Source organism: Oncorhynchus keta, chromosome 26 (assembly GCF_023373465.1).
Source record: "Oncorhynchus keta strain PuntledgeMale-10-30-2019 chromosome 26, Oket_V2, whole genome shotgun sequence".
Taxonomy (NCBI): domain Eukaryota; kingdom Metazoa; phylum Chordata; class Actinopteri; order Salmoniformes; family Salmonidae; genus Oncorhynchus; species Oncorhynchus keta.
The window spans coordinates 33,140,214-33,153,419 of record NC_068446.1 but is presented as its reverse complement, the minus strand read 5'-3'; the positions used below and the strand labels follow the sequence as shown (position 1 = coordinate 33,153,419).

At 36.1% G+C, this 13,206-nt stretch overlaps 1 protein-coding gene across 1 annotated transcript in view; it reads right to left on the bottom strand.

Annotated features, from left to right (window-relative positions):
* LOC118390341 (sodium- and chloride-dependent GABA transporter 2-like) overlaps positions 1 to 3,430 on the bottom strand; it is a 42,581-nt gene extending 39,151 nt beyond the window's left edge. The window contains exon 1 of the mRNA XM_035780798.2: positions 3,272 to 3,430. Coding sequence (XP_035636691.1) covers positions 3,272 to 3,278 — 7 coding nt within the window. The 5' untranslated portion in view covers positions 3,279 to 3,430. The remainder of the gene's footprint in view (positions 1 to 3,271) is intronic.
* Between the last annotated feature and the right edge of the window lie 9,776 nt (positions 3,431 to 13,206).

Sequence of the window (13,206 nt, the reverse complement as noted above, 5' to 3'; positions counted from 1 at the left end):
TTGTCAGCCTACTGGATATCACTCTTTCTGTCAGCCTACTGGATATCACTCTCTCTGTCAGCCTACTGGATATCACTCCTTCTGTCAGCCTACTGGGTATCACTCTCTCTGTCAGCCTACTGGATATCACTCTTTCTGTCAGCCTACTGGGTATCACTCTTTCTGTCAGCCTACTGGATATCACTCTCTCTGTCATTTTACTGGATATCACTCTTTCTGTCAGCCTACTGGATATCACTCTTTCTGTCAGCCTACTGGATATCACTCTTTCTGTCAGCCTACTGGATATCACTCTTTCTGTCAGCCTACTGGATATCACTCTTTCTGTCAGCCTACTGGATATCACTCTTTCTGTCAGCCTACTGGGTATCACTCTTTCTGTCAGCCTACTGGATATCACTCTTTCTGTCAGCCTACTGGGTCATCTGTCAGCGTGTCTGGAACTGATTGACTACTTAAAGCTTTTGTCTTGCCCATTCACCCTCTGAATGGCACACATACACAATCCATGTCTCAATACTCTCAAGGCTTAAAAAATCCTTCTTTGACCTGCCACCTTCCCTTCATCTACACGGATTGTTCCCAATGTGTTGTACACACAGTGTTTTTAATGCAGTCATAGCATTGCCTCTGTGCATCTTCATTAAGAGATGTCCTAACATAATAATACTCAGTCAATCAGTTCTAGACACGCTGACAGATGACAGACTGTAAGGTCTCCAAACATCAGGTTAATGCATACGTTAACTGTCAACGTCAGTACAGTGGAAAATGCAAAGCATGATCACAGTTACCTGACATATTCCAACATACTAGAAGAATGAAGCACTTTCTGATTGCCTGGCAGGTGTATTGGATTTGAATTATGCAACCCATTACCAAACACGTTACGAAATTATAAAAATGTTAGATAAATTAACATCTCTGATCAAATTATTCAACACATCTGTCTGAAATGATGTTTACATGAAGACTGAGTGTGATACTGTATGTACATGTTTAAATTCTCCAATATCTGAGTCTCTTTGTTTGTCTGAGATAAGTCAAGTCAACACATGGATCTGGGTGAAAACCCATCATACTGATTGTGGTCAGAAAGTACAAGGCACAAAGTCCTGGATGAGTTAAGGACACAACTGGGTGAAAACCCATCATACTGATTGTGGTCAGAATGTACAAGGCACAAGGTCCTGGATGAGTTAAGGACACAACTGGGTGAAAACCCATCATACTGATTGTGGTCAGAATGTACAAGGCACAAGGTCCTGGATGAGTTAAGGACACTGGATGACTGGGTGAAAACCCATCATACTGATTGTGGTCAGAATGTACAAGGCACAAGGTCCTGGGTGAGTTAAGGACACAACTGGGTGAAAACCCATCATACTGATTGTGGTCAGAATGTACAAGGCACAAGGTCCTGGATGAGTTAAGGACACAACTGGGTGAAACCCATCATACTGATTGTGGTCAGAATGTACAAGGCACAAGGTCCTGGATGAGTTAAGGACACAGCTGGGTGAAAACCCATCATACTGATTGTGGTCAGAATGTACAAGGCACAAGGTCCTGGATGAGTTAAGGACACAACTGGGTGAAAACCCATCATACTGATTGTGGTCAGAAAGTACAAGGCACAAGGTCCTGGGTGAGTTAAGGACACAACTGGGTGAAAACCCATCATACTGATTGTGGTCAGAATGTACAAGGCACAAGGTCCTGGATGAGTTAAGGACACAACTGGGTGAAAACCCATCATACTGATTGTGGTCAGAATGTACAAGGCACAAGGTCCTGGATGAGTTAAGGACACAACTGAGGGAAAACTCCCAGTGAAAATGTAAACAATGACATTGATTTCCACCACAGGATCAGATCTGCTGGGTTGCTACTGTAGGGCCACGTTTAACAAAACAAAAAAAGCTGAATGTTGTAAGAACCAGAAATGTATATTAAAAAGTATTACTGTACTCAATCTATTTGTATGTCCCTCACTTTGTCCGTCTGACAGAAAAAACAATAATATTGTAGACCGGTCCCATTATCCAGACACCTGCATCAGCTAAGAATAGCCAACATAAAGTAGTAATGACTTCTCCTGTGGCTCTGGCTGCATCTGTCATGGTAACACATTACATATGGATGATCTCACTGTATTCATGTTTAGAATTGATTCAGTAACTCTAGCAACAATATTGCATTAACATGGACTTACATACTACATACAGCAGTTTAGTAATTATTTTGTAATTGCATAATGGAGTTGAGGGGATGGTCCCACTTCAAACTAACTATAACTTATAAATGTTTTATACAGCACAAACGCCTACACAAGCATGGCATGTATCCATAGCAAATCATCTAAAAGCTGGTGTCATACTATATAAAGGGTGTATAAAGGGTAACATAACAGCTCCTTATGTAGGGTGCTATAGCAGCTCCTTATGTACGGTGACATAACAGCTCCTTATGTAGGGTGACATAACATCTCCTTATGTAGGGTGACATAACAGCTCCTTATGTAGGGTGACATAACAGCTCCTTATGTAGGGTGCATAAACAAATGGAACATAACCCAACCCACTATACATTCAACTCTAAAGACAAAAGGGCAAGGCAAGTCATGCATGATTCTTATGTTATTCATTAGCCAAGGTTAACCAGGGCAGTTGGTATTGTTTCTAATGATACAGTAACACATTGCATTTAAATTGGTTTAGATGTTCAATGCATTTGTATCGATCCAACTGAATCTGCACACGTTTGTTAAGCAACCTGTCAACAGAGTGATTATGGACCTCATCACCAAAGGTTGTCAACAACAGACGACTTGTCAACCTTACCTTCTTAAAGTATATCCATGACTTGCATGTCATAAAGACTGGACAAGATCCATGGACATTAGCTCCTCTCAATAGATCAACATCTAGACTATTCCTAACCTCAGTGACAGTTTTCATTATTACACAATCAAAAAAGTGCCAAATAATGGGTCCCCAAATGTCTCAATAAGGAAGCATCATCAGGCCAGATGGGATATCTTGATAAAGACAAACCAAGCATGGCGCAGAGCCAACATCTAGGATTCAACAATACTCACTGAATATTCATCAAACTTAACCATTCAACAAAAAGTTATTTTTAGAAGAGTGCAAACTCATGCCAACCTAAAATGAAGCAGGACATATGCCACTGTAATTGTGTATGATGATTTCACCAGTACAGATGCATGGAAAAGTAAGCATATTTTTTTCACCCAGTACGTACTCACCTTTCATAGTGATGTAAAGACAGCCTTATGGTTTGAATGGTTAGCCAGATATTGGCCTGTTGGTGTCCAGGTTGCACTATATAATGTGCATGGAGGGGCGGGGATCTCTGTAACTCCAAACTTTAGTTCAGCCTTCAATGAGCTTCTCGTCAACTTTTCTCTGCACCCTCTTCTAGCCCCCCTTCCTCTAGTTCCATTCAGAAACCCCCACACACATCCCCCCCTCTTCCACACACACACTCAATGCAGCACACTAGAGGTCTGTGCCTTCTCTGTGTGGTGGGTCGATTGCATAACCTTGGAAACACACATTCTCCCAGGGTCTCTCTCTCGGTCTATAGTGGGAGGGGGAGGTGGGACTGGGTTCAATATTGTGTTCAGCCTTATAGATCTCCCTAAGTACATTACAGACTGACACACACAGGCATGCAGGCACACACACACACACACACACCGTTGCACCCCAAAGAGCCCCATCCAACCCCATCATATATTCCTCCAGTCAAGTGAGATTTCTAAGCTGTCTGCACTGACTGATTATAATTAAAACATCACTCCTGCTTAGTGAAGCCCCTGCTCTCAAACACATCCCCGATTCATCCCCCGGAAAATAGACCGGATCCCTTCCTCACAGGCCCAGCACCCCATTCACAACATTTTCCCACCACATGGGGCTAGAGTGGCCCAGTTCAGGGCATTTGTTTGAAGGTTGTGGGCCTTAACAATCCAGAGGCCTTTTCTGGGGTTGACGTGTTCTGGCATTTTCTGCCTTGCAGGTTCTTTTGGGGTGAGGGCATTTTGTTTCTCCCTCCCTCCATTTTCTTTTTCAAATTGCATTAGTATTCTAGTCAAGGACAGAAGTTTGCTTTCCCTCAACCTGCAGTTGTTTGACTTAGTTGTACTTGTATTCAGGGTCTTGGAGCGACCGTAAATTAGACATACAGCTTGGCTTTGCCAGATAACTATCTAGCTTTCCAGGAATTAACCCCATGTGAAATCAACAAATGACCTATCTGCATAATAGATTTGACTACATTTATAATCTACATCTTTAATTATGCTAACGATTACTCCCAGTGCTTTACATTGTATGGGGGGGGTAGCTCAACCCTTCCACCACCAAACTGCATCTAGTTCATACTGTAGGCCCTGTGCATTGTAAATGATTTGCAACAGATCCTCAGTGGAGATAATGACCAGTAGACAGCCCTATAGAGCTTTACAGAAGACAGCATTGACCTTTAACTAACATAACCGATACTGTTGTCAATGAAATTGTGTTACCCAAACACCACATTTTTCTGCCAAACGGCTGGGATGGCGTTTCATCAGTAATTGTAACCTTTGGCAGAGTTATCCTGAAGCATGCTCCTTGTAGTAGCTTGACATTGGATCGTTCCTCTTATCATTAAACTGTATACTGTGTCACCATGACTCCCTATACAAGGACCTAATAATCTAAACAGGGTACATCTACAGGTACAATTGAGAGCATTGTCGGTTGGACAAGGTGGTTTCATGTCCTACGCTTACCCGCCTTCAAACCATAGGTATGCCCAGATCTATCAAATATAGAATGACCATGATATCAACATAATCCATCCACTTCCTCAAGTGCACATTATCAGGTCGTATAATATGTTTTGAAGGTCGACTTACACATGATAAAGGGACTCAAGACAGTGTCAGGCCTAGATTTGCAAAATCAAAGCAAAAACAACTGCTTCAGGTCATCCTAGTTCAGTCTTGTTTACGAGGAAAGCTTCATTAATTGCCCACACATTCCATTCTTTAAAAAATGGCCCAAGACCTTGTCCAAAATAATTGCCACACTTGATGATTTCCACCGGTCTAAAACAACATAAAGAGTAAAAAACAGTCAAACAACAATGAATTGTATTTCCCTTCATCCTCCCCCATTTTAGTTAGTTTCCTGCTGTTCTTCACTGTACTGCCACAGGTCGCTGATCGGAGTCTCAAAATTACACCGTATTCCCTATGCAGTGCACTACTTTTGACGAGGGCCCACAGGGCTCCGGTCAAAAGTAGTGCACTATATAGAGAATAGGGTGCTATTTGGTACTAGGGAATAGGGTGCTATTTGGCACTATATAGGGAATAGGGTGCTATTTGGGACTCTGTGTCTGTCCGCCAGGCTGAAGACGCTGCCCTGTCTTTCCTTGTTACAATCAGCCTGTCCTGTTCATAACAACCATGCTGTTCATTAGGAGGTTTAAGCATGCGGCTCCAGGTCTCCTGTCGTGAAGGAAGGCAGTTTAGGCCTGATCTGTAGTCTGACTGTGAGACACAGTTGGAAGGTTTGCTCAGAAAGATTCCCATAGAGCCCTGCTTTATCTTAATTTAACTAGTTTGTTGCACCAAGAGGTCATGATTATGCATATATATATAGTGAGTCTTTGCTAATCTTTTCCCCCCAGTCTGATTTAGTGCCTGGTCTTGCCCAATAGGTTCCAACGGTTTGTTGGCATAGTAGAGGGAAACAGTACGTATACACGTGTTCCTGAGAGTCTTATCTTTCAGTGATGGGGTCATAATATTTTTTAGCTTTAACCAACAGAAACTGCGCTCTGTTTATAACAACCATGTCTAGCGGCTACCGGAGGTTACTGACCTAACCCCAGTTCTATGAACTAAGCGCACATTTTCTCTCAAAACCGCATTTTCAAACCAGGCGACCCCACATCCCTAGTTTGGGAAACCCTGCCCGGCAAGGTCTGCAGCCTGCTGGTTCTCTGTTCAAAGTGATAGCTAATTGCACCCAGTCTAAATCAGTCCCTAATTAGAGGGGAACAATGAAAGAATGCAGAGGAACTGGCTTTGAGGTCAAGAGTTGAGTTTGAGGGATCTATAGCTTAGTCAGAGTGTCAGTTACACATTGATTGGTAACGGTTAAGCTAGTGGTTATGTAGCCTGCCCTGAGTGCCAGTCTCTTTCTGCTTTCTTGCCAACTCCTTGTCACTCATTGTTACATGTTTAGCATGACAATTCCATAAGAAGTTGGCAAGAGAGCAGAAGCAGACCAGCACTCAGACGAGTGGTTATGGTCATTAAACATATATTTTTCTGTTGAGAAACCAAGTGGTTTTGGGTTGTATAAGCTCGGGAGATCAGGCGGCTTGCGAGGCTAGGCAGTAGTCCTCTCACAGGTACTTCCAGTGTTTAGAATAAAGTGTGCGTGGTGTGGGTGGCAGCTGTTTTGTACACAAAGACACTGCATAAACATTGCTATGGTAGATTTGATTGGATCCGGCCCAAATCCCTTTGACCAATCAAGTGAGAAAGACCTGACATTCACCTCATCTCACCTACAACAAAAATCAGACTTAACAGACTTATCATAACAACAGACATAACAGACTATTATAACAATAGACATAACAGACTATCATAACAATAGACATAACATACTATCATAACAATAGACATAACATACTATTATAACAACAGACATAACAGACTATTATAACAACAGACATAACAGACTATTATAACAACAGACATAACAGACTATCATAACAATAGACATAACATACTATTATAACAATAGACATAACACACTATTATAACAATAGACATAACACACTATTATAACAATAGACATAACAGACTATTATGACAATAGACATAACAGACTATTATAACAATAGACATAACAGACTATCATAACAACAGACATAACAGACTATTATAACAATAGACATAACAGACTATTATAACAATAGACATAACAGACTATTATAACAATAGACATAATATACTATCATAACATAATATATGCCATTTAGCAGACGCTTTTATCCAAAGCGACTTACAGTCATGTGTGCATACATTCTACTTATGGGTGGTCCCGGGGATTGAACCCACTACCCTGGCGTTACAAGCGCCATGCTCTACCAACTGAGCTACAGAAGGACTATTATAACAATAGACATAACAGACTATTATAACAATAGACATAATATACTATCATAACAATAGACATAACAGACTATTATGACAATAGACATAGCAGACTATCATAACAACAGACATAACAGACTATTATAACAATAGACATAACAGACTATTATAACAATAGACATAACAGACTATTATAACAATAGACATAATATACTATCATAACAATAGACATAACAGACTATTATGACAATAGACATAACAGACTATTATAACAATAGACATAATATACTATCATAACAATAGACATAACAGACTATTATGACAATAGACATAGCAGACTATCATAACAACAGACATAACAGACTATTATAACAATAGACATAACAGACTATTATAACAATAGACATAACAGACTATTATAACAATAGACATAACAGACTATTATAACAATAGACATAATATACTATCATAACAATAGACATAACAGACTATTATAACAATAGACATAACAGACTATTATAACAATAGAGATAACAGACTATTATAACAATAGACATAATAGACTATTATAACAATAGACATAACAGACTATTATAACAATAGACATAACAGACTATTATAACAATAGACATAATATACTATCATAACAATAGACATAACAGACTATTATGACAATAGACATAACAGACTATTATCAATAGACATAATAACATAACAGACATAACAGACTATTATAACAATAGACATAACAGACTATTATAACAATAGACATAACAGACTATTATAACAATAGACATAATATACTATCATAACAATAGACATAACAGACTATTATAACAACAGACATAACAGACTATTATAACAATAGACATAACAGACTATTATAACAATAGACATAATATACTATCATAACAATAGACATAACAGACTATTATAACAATAGACATAACAGACTATTATAACAATAGACATAACAGACTATCATAACAATAGACATAACATACTATCATAACAATAGACATAACAGACTATTATAACAACAGACATAACAGACTATTATAACAATAGACATAACATACTATTATAACAATAGACATAACAGACTATTATAACAATAGACATAACAGACTATTATAACAATAGACATAACAGACTATTATAACAATAGACATAACAGACTATTATAACAATAGACATAACATACTATCATAACAATAGACATAACAGACTATTATAACAATAGACATAACAGACTATTATAACAATAGACATAACAGACTATTATAACAATAGACATAACAGACTATTATAACAATAGACATAACAGACTATTATAACAATAGACATAACAGACTATTATAACAATAGACATAACAGACTATTATAACAATAGACATAACAGACTATTATAACAATAGACATAACATACTATTATAACAATAGACATAACAGACTATTATAACAATAGACATAACAGACTATTATAACAATAGACATAATATACTATCATAACAATAGACATAACAGACTATTATGACAATAGACATAACAGACTATTATAACAATAGACATAACAGACTATTATAACAATAGACATAACAGACTATTATAACAATAGACATAACAGACTATTATAACAATAGACATAACAGACTATTATAACAATAGACATAATATACTATCATAACAATAGACATAACAGACTATTATGACAATAGACATAACAGACTATTATAACAATAGACATAACATACTATCATAACAATAGACATAACATACTATTATAACAACAGACATAACAGACTATTATAACAACAGACATAACAGACTATTATAACAACAGACATAACAGACTATCATAACAATAGACATAACATACTATTATAACAATAGACATAACACACTATTATAACAATAGACATAACACACTATTATAACAATAGACATAACAGACTATTATAACAATAGACATAACAGACTATTATAACAATAGACATAACAGACTATTATAACAATAGACATAACAGACTATTATAACAATAGACATAACAGACTATTATAACAATAGACATAACAGACTATTATAACAATAGACATAACAGACTATTATAACAATAGACATACCAGACTATCATAACAACAGACATAACAGATTATTATAACAATAGACATAACAGACTATTATAACAATAGACATAACAGACTATTATAACAATAGACATAACAGACTATTATAACAATAGACATAACAGACTATTATAACAATAGACATAACAGACTATTATAACAATAGACATAACAGACTATCATAACAACAGACATAACAGACTATTATAACAATAGACATAACAGACTATTATAACAATAGACATAACAGACTATCATAACAACAGACATAACAGACTATCATAACAATAGACATAACAGACTATCATAACAACAGACATAACAGACTATTATAACAATAGACATAACAGACTATTATAACAATAGACATAATATACTATCATAACAATAGACATAACAGACTATTATAACAATAGACATAACAGACTATTATAACAATAGACATAACAGACTATCATAACAATAGACATAACAGACTATTATAACAATAGACATAACAGACTATTATAACAATAGACATAACAGACTATCATAACAACAGACATAACAGACTATTATAACAATAGACATAACAGACTATTATAACAATAGACATAATATACTATCATAACAATAGACATAACAGACTATTATAACAATAGACATAACAGACTATTATAACAATAGACATAATATACTATCATAACAATAGACATAACAGACTATTATGACAATAGACATAACAGACTATTATAACAATAGACATAATATACTATCATAACAATAGACATAACAGACTATTATGACAATAGACATAACACACTATTATAACAATAGACATAACATACTATTATAACAATAGACATAACAGATTATTATAACAATAGACATAACAGACTATTATAACAATAGACATAACAGACTATTATAACAATAGACATAACACACTATTATAACAATAGACATAACAGACTAGTATAACAATAGACATAACATACTATTATAACAATAGACATAACAGACTATTATAACAATAGACATACCAGACTATCATAACAACAGACATAACAGAAGAACTATCAATACAGGCATACACTGCTGTTCAAAAGTTTGGAGTCACTTAGAAATGTCCTTGTTTTGGAAAGAAAAGCACATTTTTTATCCATTAAAATACCATTAAAAAACAGCAGATTTTTAAAGGAATATGTGCGTACATAGGCGTACAGAGGCCCAACATCAGCAACCATCACTCCTGTGTTCCAATGGCACGTTGTGTTAGCTAATCCAAGTTTATCATTTTAAAAGGCTAATTGATCATTAGAAAGCCCTTTTGCAATTATGTTAGCACAGCTGAAAACTGTTGTGCTGATTAAAGAAACAATAAAACTGGCCTTCTTTAGACCAGTTGAGTATTTGGAGCAACAGCATTTGTGGGTTCGATTACAGGCTCAAAATGGCCAGAAACAAAGACCTTTCTTCTGAAACTCGTCAATCTATTCTTGTTCTGCGAAATTAAGGTTATTCCATGCGAGAAATTGCCAAGAAACTGAGGATCTTGTACAACGCAAACTGTCTCTAACCAGAATAGGAGTGGGAGGCCCCGGTGCACAACTGAGCAAGAGAACAAGTACATTAGAGTGTCCAGTTTGAGTAACAGACGCCTCTCAAGTCCTAAACTGGCAGCTTCATGAAATAGTACCCGCAAAACACCAGTCTCAACGTCCACAGTGAAAAGGCGACTCCAGGATGCTGGCCTTCTAGGCAGAGTTGCAAAGAAAAAGCTATAGTTCAGAGTGGCCAGTAAAAATAAAAAATGAAGATGGGTAAAAGAGCACAGACACTGGACAGAGGAACTCTGCCTGGAAGACCAGCATCCCAGAGTCACCTCTTCACTGTTGACGTTGAGACTGGTGTTTTGCGGGTACTATTTAATGAAGCTAACAGTTGAGGACTTGTGAGGCGTCTGTTTCTCAAACTAGACATGAGACTAGTGTTATACTTAAGAATAGTGTTATAACTAAGACTAGTGTTATGCCTAAGACTAGTATTATACCTAAGACTAGTGTTATACCTAAGACTAGTATTATACCTAAGACTAGTATTATACCTAAGACTAGTATTATACCTAAGACTAGTATTATACCTAAGACTAGTATTATACCTAAGACTAGTGTTATACCTAAGACTAGTATTATACCTAAGACTAGTATTATACCTAAGACTAGTATTATACCTAAGACTAGTATTATACCTAAGACTAGTATTATACCTAAGACTAGTGTTATACCTAAGACTAGTATTATACCTAAGACTAGTATTATACCTAAGACTAGTATTATACCTAAGACTAGTATTATACCTAAGACTAGTGTTATACCTAAGACTAGTATTATACCTAAGACTAGTATTATACCTAAGACTAGTATTATACCTAAGACTAGTATTATACCTAAGACTAGTGTTATACCTAAGACTAGTATTATACCTAAGACTAGTATTATACCTAAGACTAGTATTATACCTAAGACTAGTATTATACCTAAGACTAGTATTATACCTAAGACTAGTATTATACCTAAGACTAGTATTATACCTAAGACTAGTATTATACCTAAGACTAGTATTATACCTAAGACTAGTATTATACCTAAGACTAGTATTATACCTAAGACTAGTATTATACCTAAGACTAGTATTATACCTAAGACTAAGACTAGTATTATACCTAAGACTAGTATTATACCTAAGACTAGTATTATACCTAAGACTAGTATTATACCTAAGACTAAGTATTATACCTAAGACTAGTATTATACCTAAGACTAGTAAGACTAGTATTATACCTAAGTTATACCTAAGACTAGTATTATACCTAAGACTAGTATTATACCTAAGACTAGTATTATACCTAAGACTAGTATTATACCTAAGACTAGTATTATACCTAAGACTAGTATTATACCTAAGACTAGTATTATACCTAAGACTAGTATTATACCTAAGACTAGTATTATACCTAAGACTAGTGTTATACCTAAGACTAGTGTTATACCCAAGACTAGTGTTATACCTAAGACTAGTATTATACCTAAGACTAGTATTATACCTAAAACTAGTATTATATTATATATTATATATTATATATTATACCTAACCTAACTAAGACCTAACTAAGACTAGTGTTATACCTAAGACTATTCTTATAAATAAAACTAGGGATACTTCTGCAGTCTCTGATTATTGTAATTATTTGCTAAATGTGTTAAATACAACTAAGGCACAGTTTTTAGTGGCAAAGTACAGAGTGATGGGATAATCAGCATTTCTAGTCATAGGTTTTCATTCATTGTCAAATAGAGCCCCCTGGTGGCCTTTTGTTTCTGTCAAAATTACTGTATTAAAGCCCAAATATGCAGTTCAAACAATAACAAAGCAGACACCCCTCCACTGTTTTTGGTAAACAGCTGAGGGAAGGGGCCAGAGAAATGTAACCCCTCTCAAATTCATATGCAGTGCTATGTATGCAAGAACTGACCATCCATGATGATGAAAAAATCTTACAAAATCTAAAACTTCAAAATCTAAAATCAAGAAAAATAACAGAAGCATCATCACTTAATGCGCACAAAATAATATCTAGCACTAATGCAGAAGTAGCAATGCTTTTTGACGACATCATGAATGAATCAAAACAGGCCTTAGGCAAACGCCCATAGAAATAAGAATGAATGCCTGAGGCAGTCATCGGGCTGTCTGTCACTCACGTACCAGTAACGGCATAATGCAACAAGCAACAATAACCGCCGAAACAACTGGGACACCCTCTTTACACGCCACTTCGATACAAAGTGAATTTTGTAGCAGGTTAGGAGAGCATTGTCGTTAACCATAACCCTTTTCCCAACTGT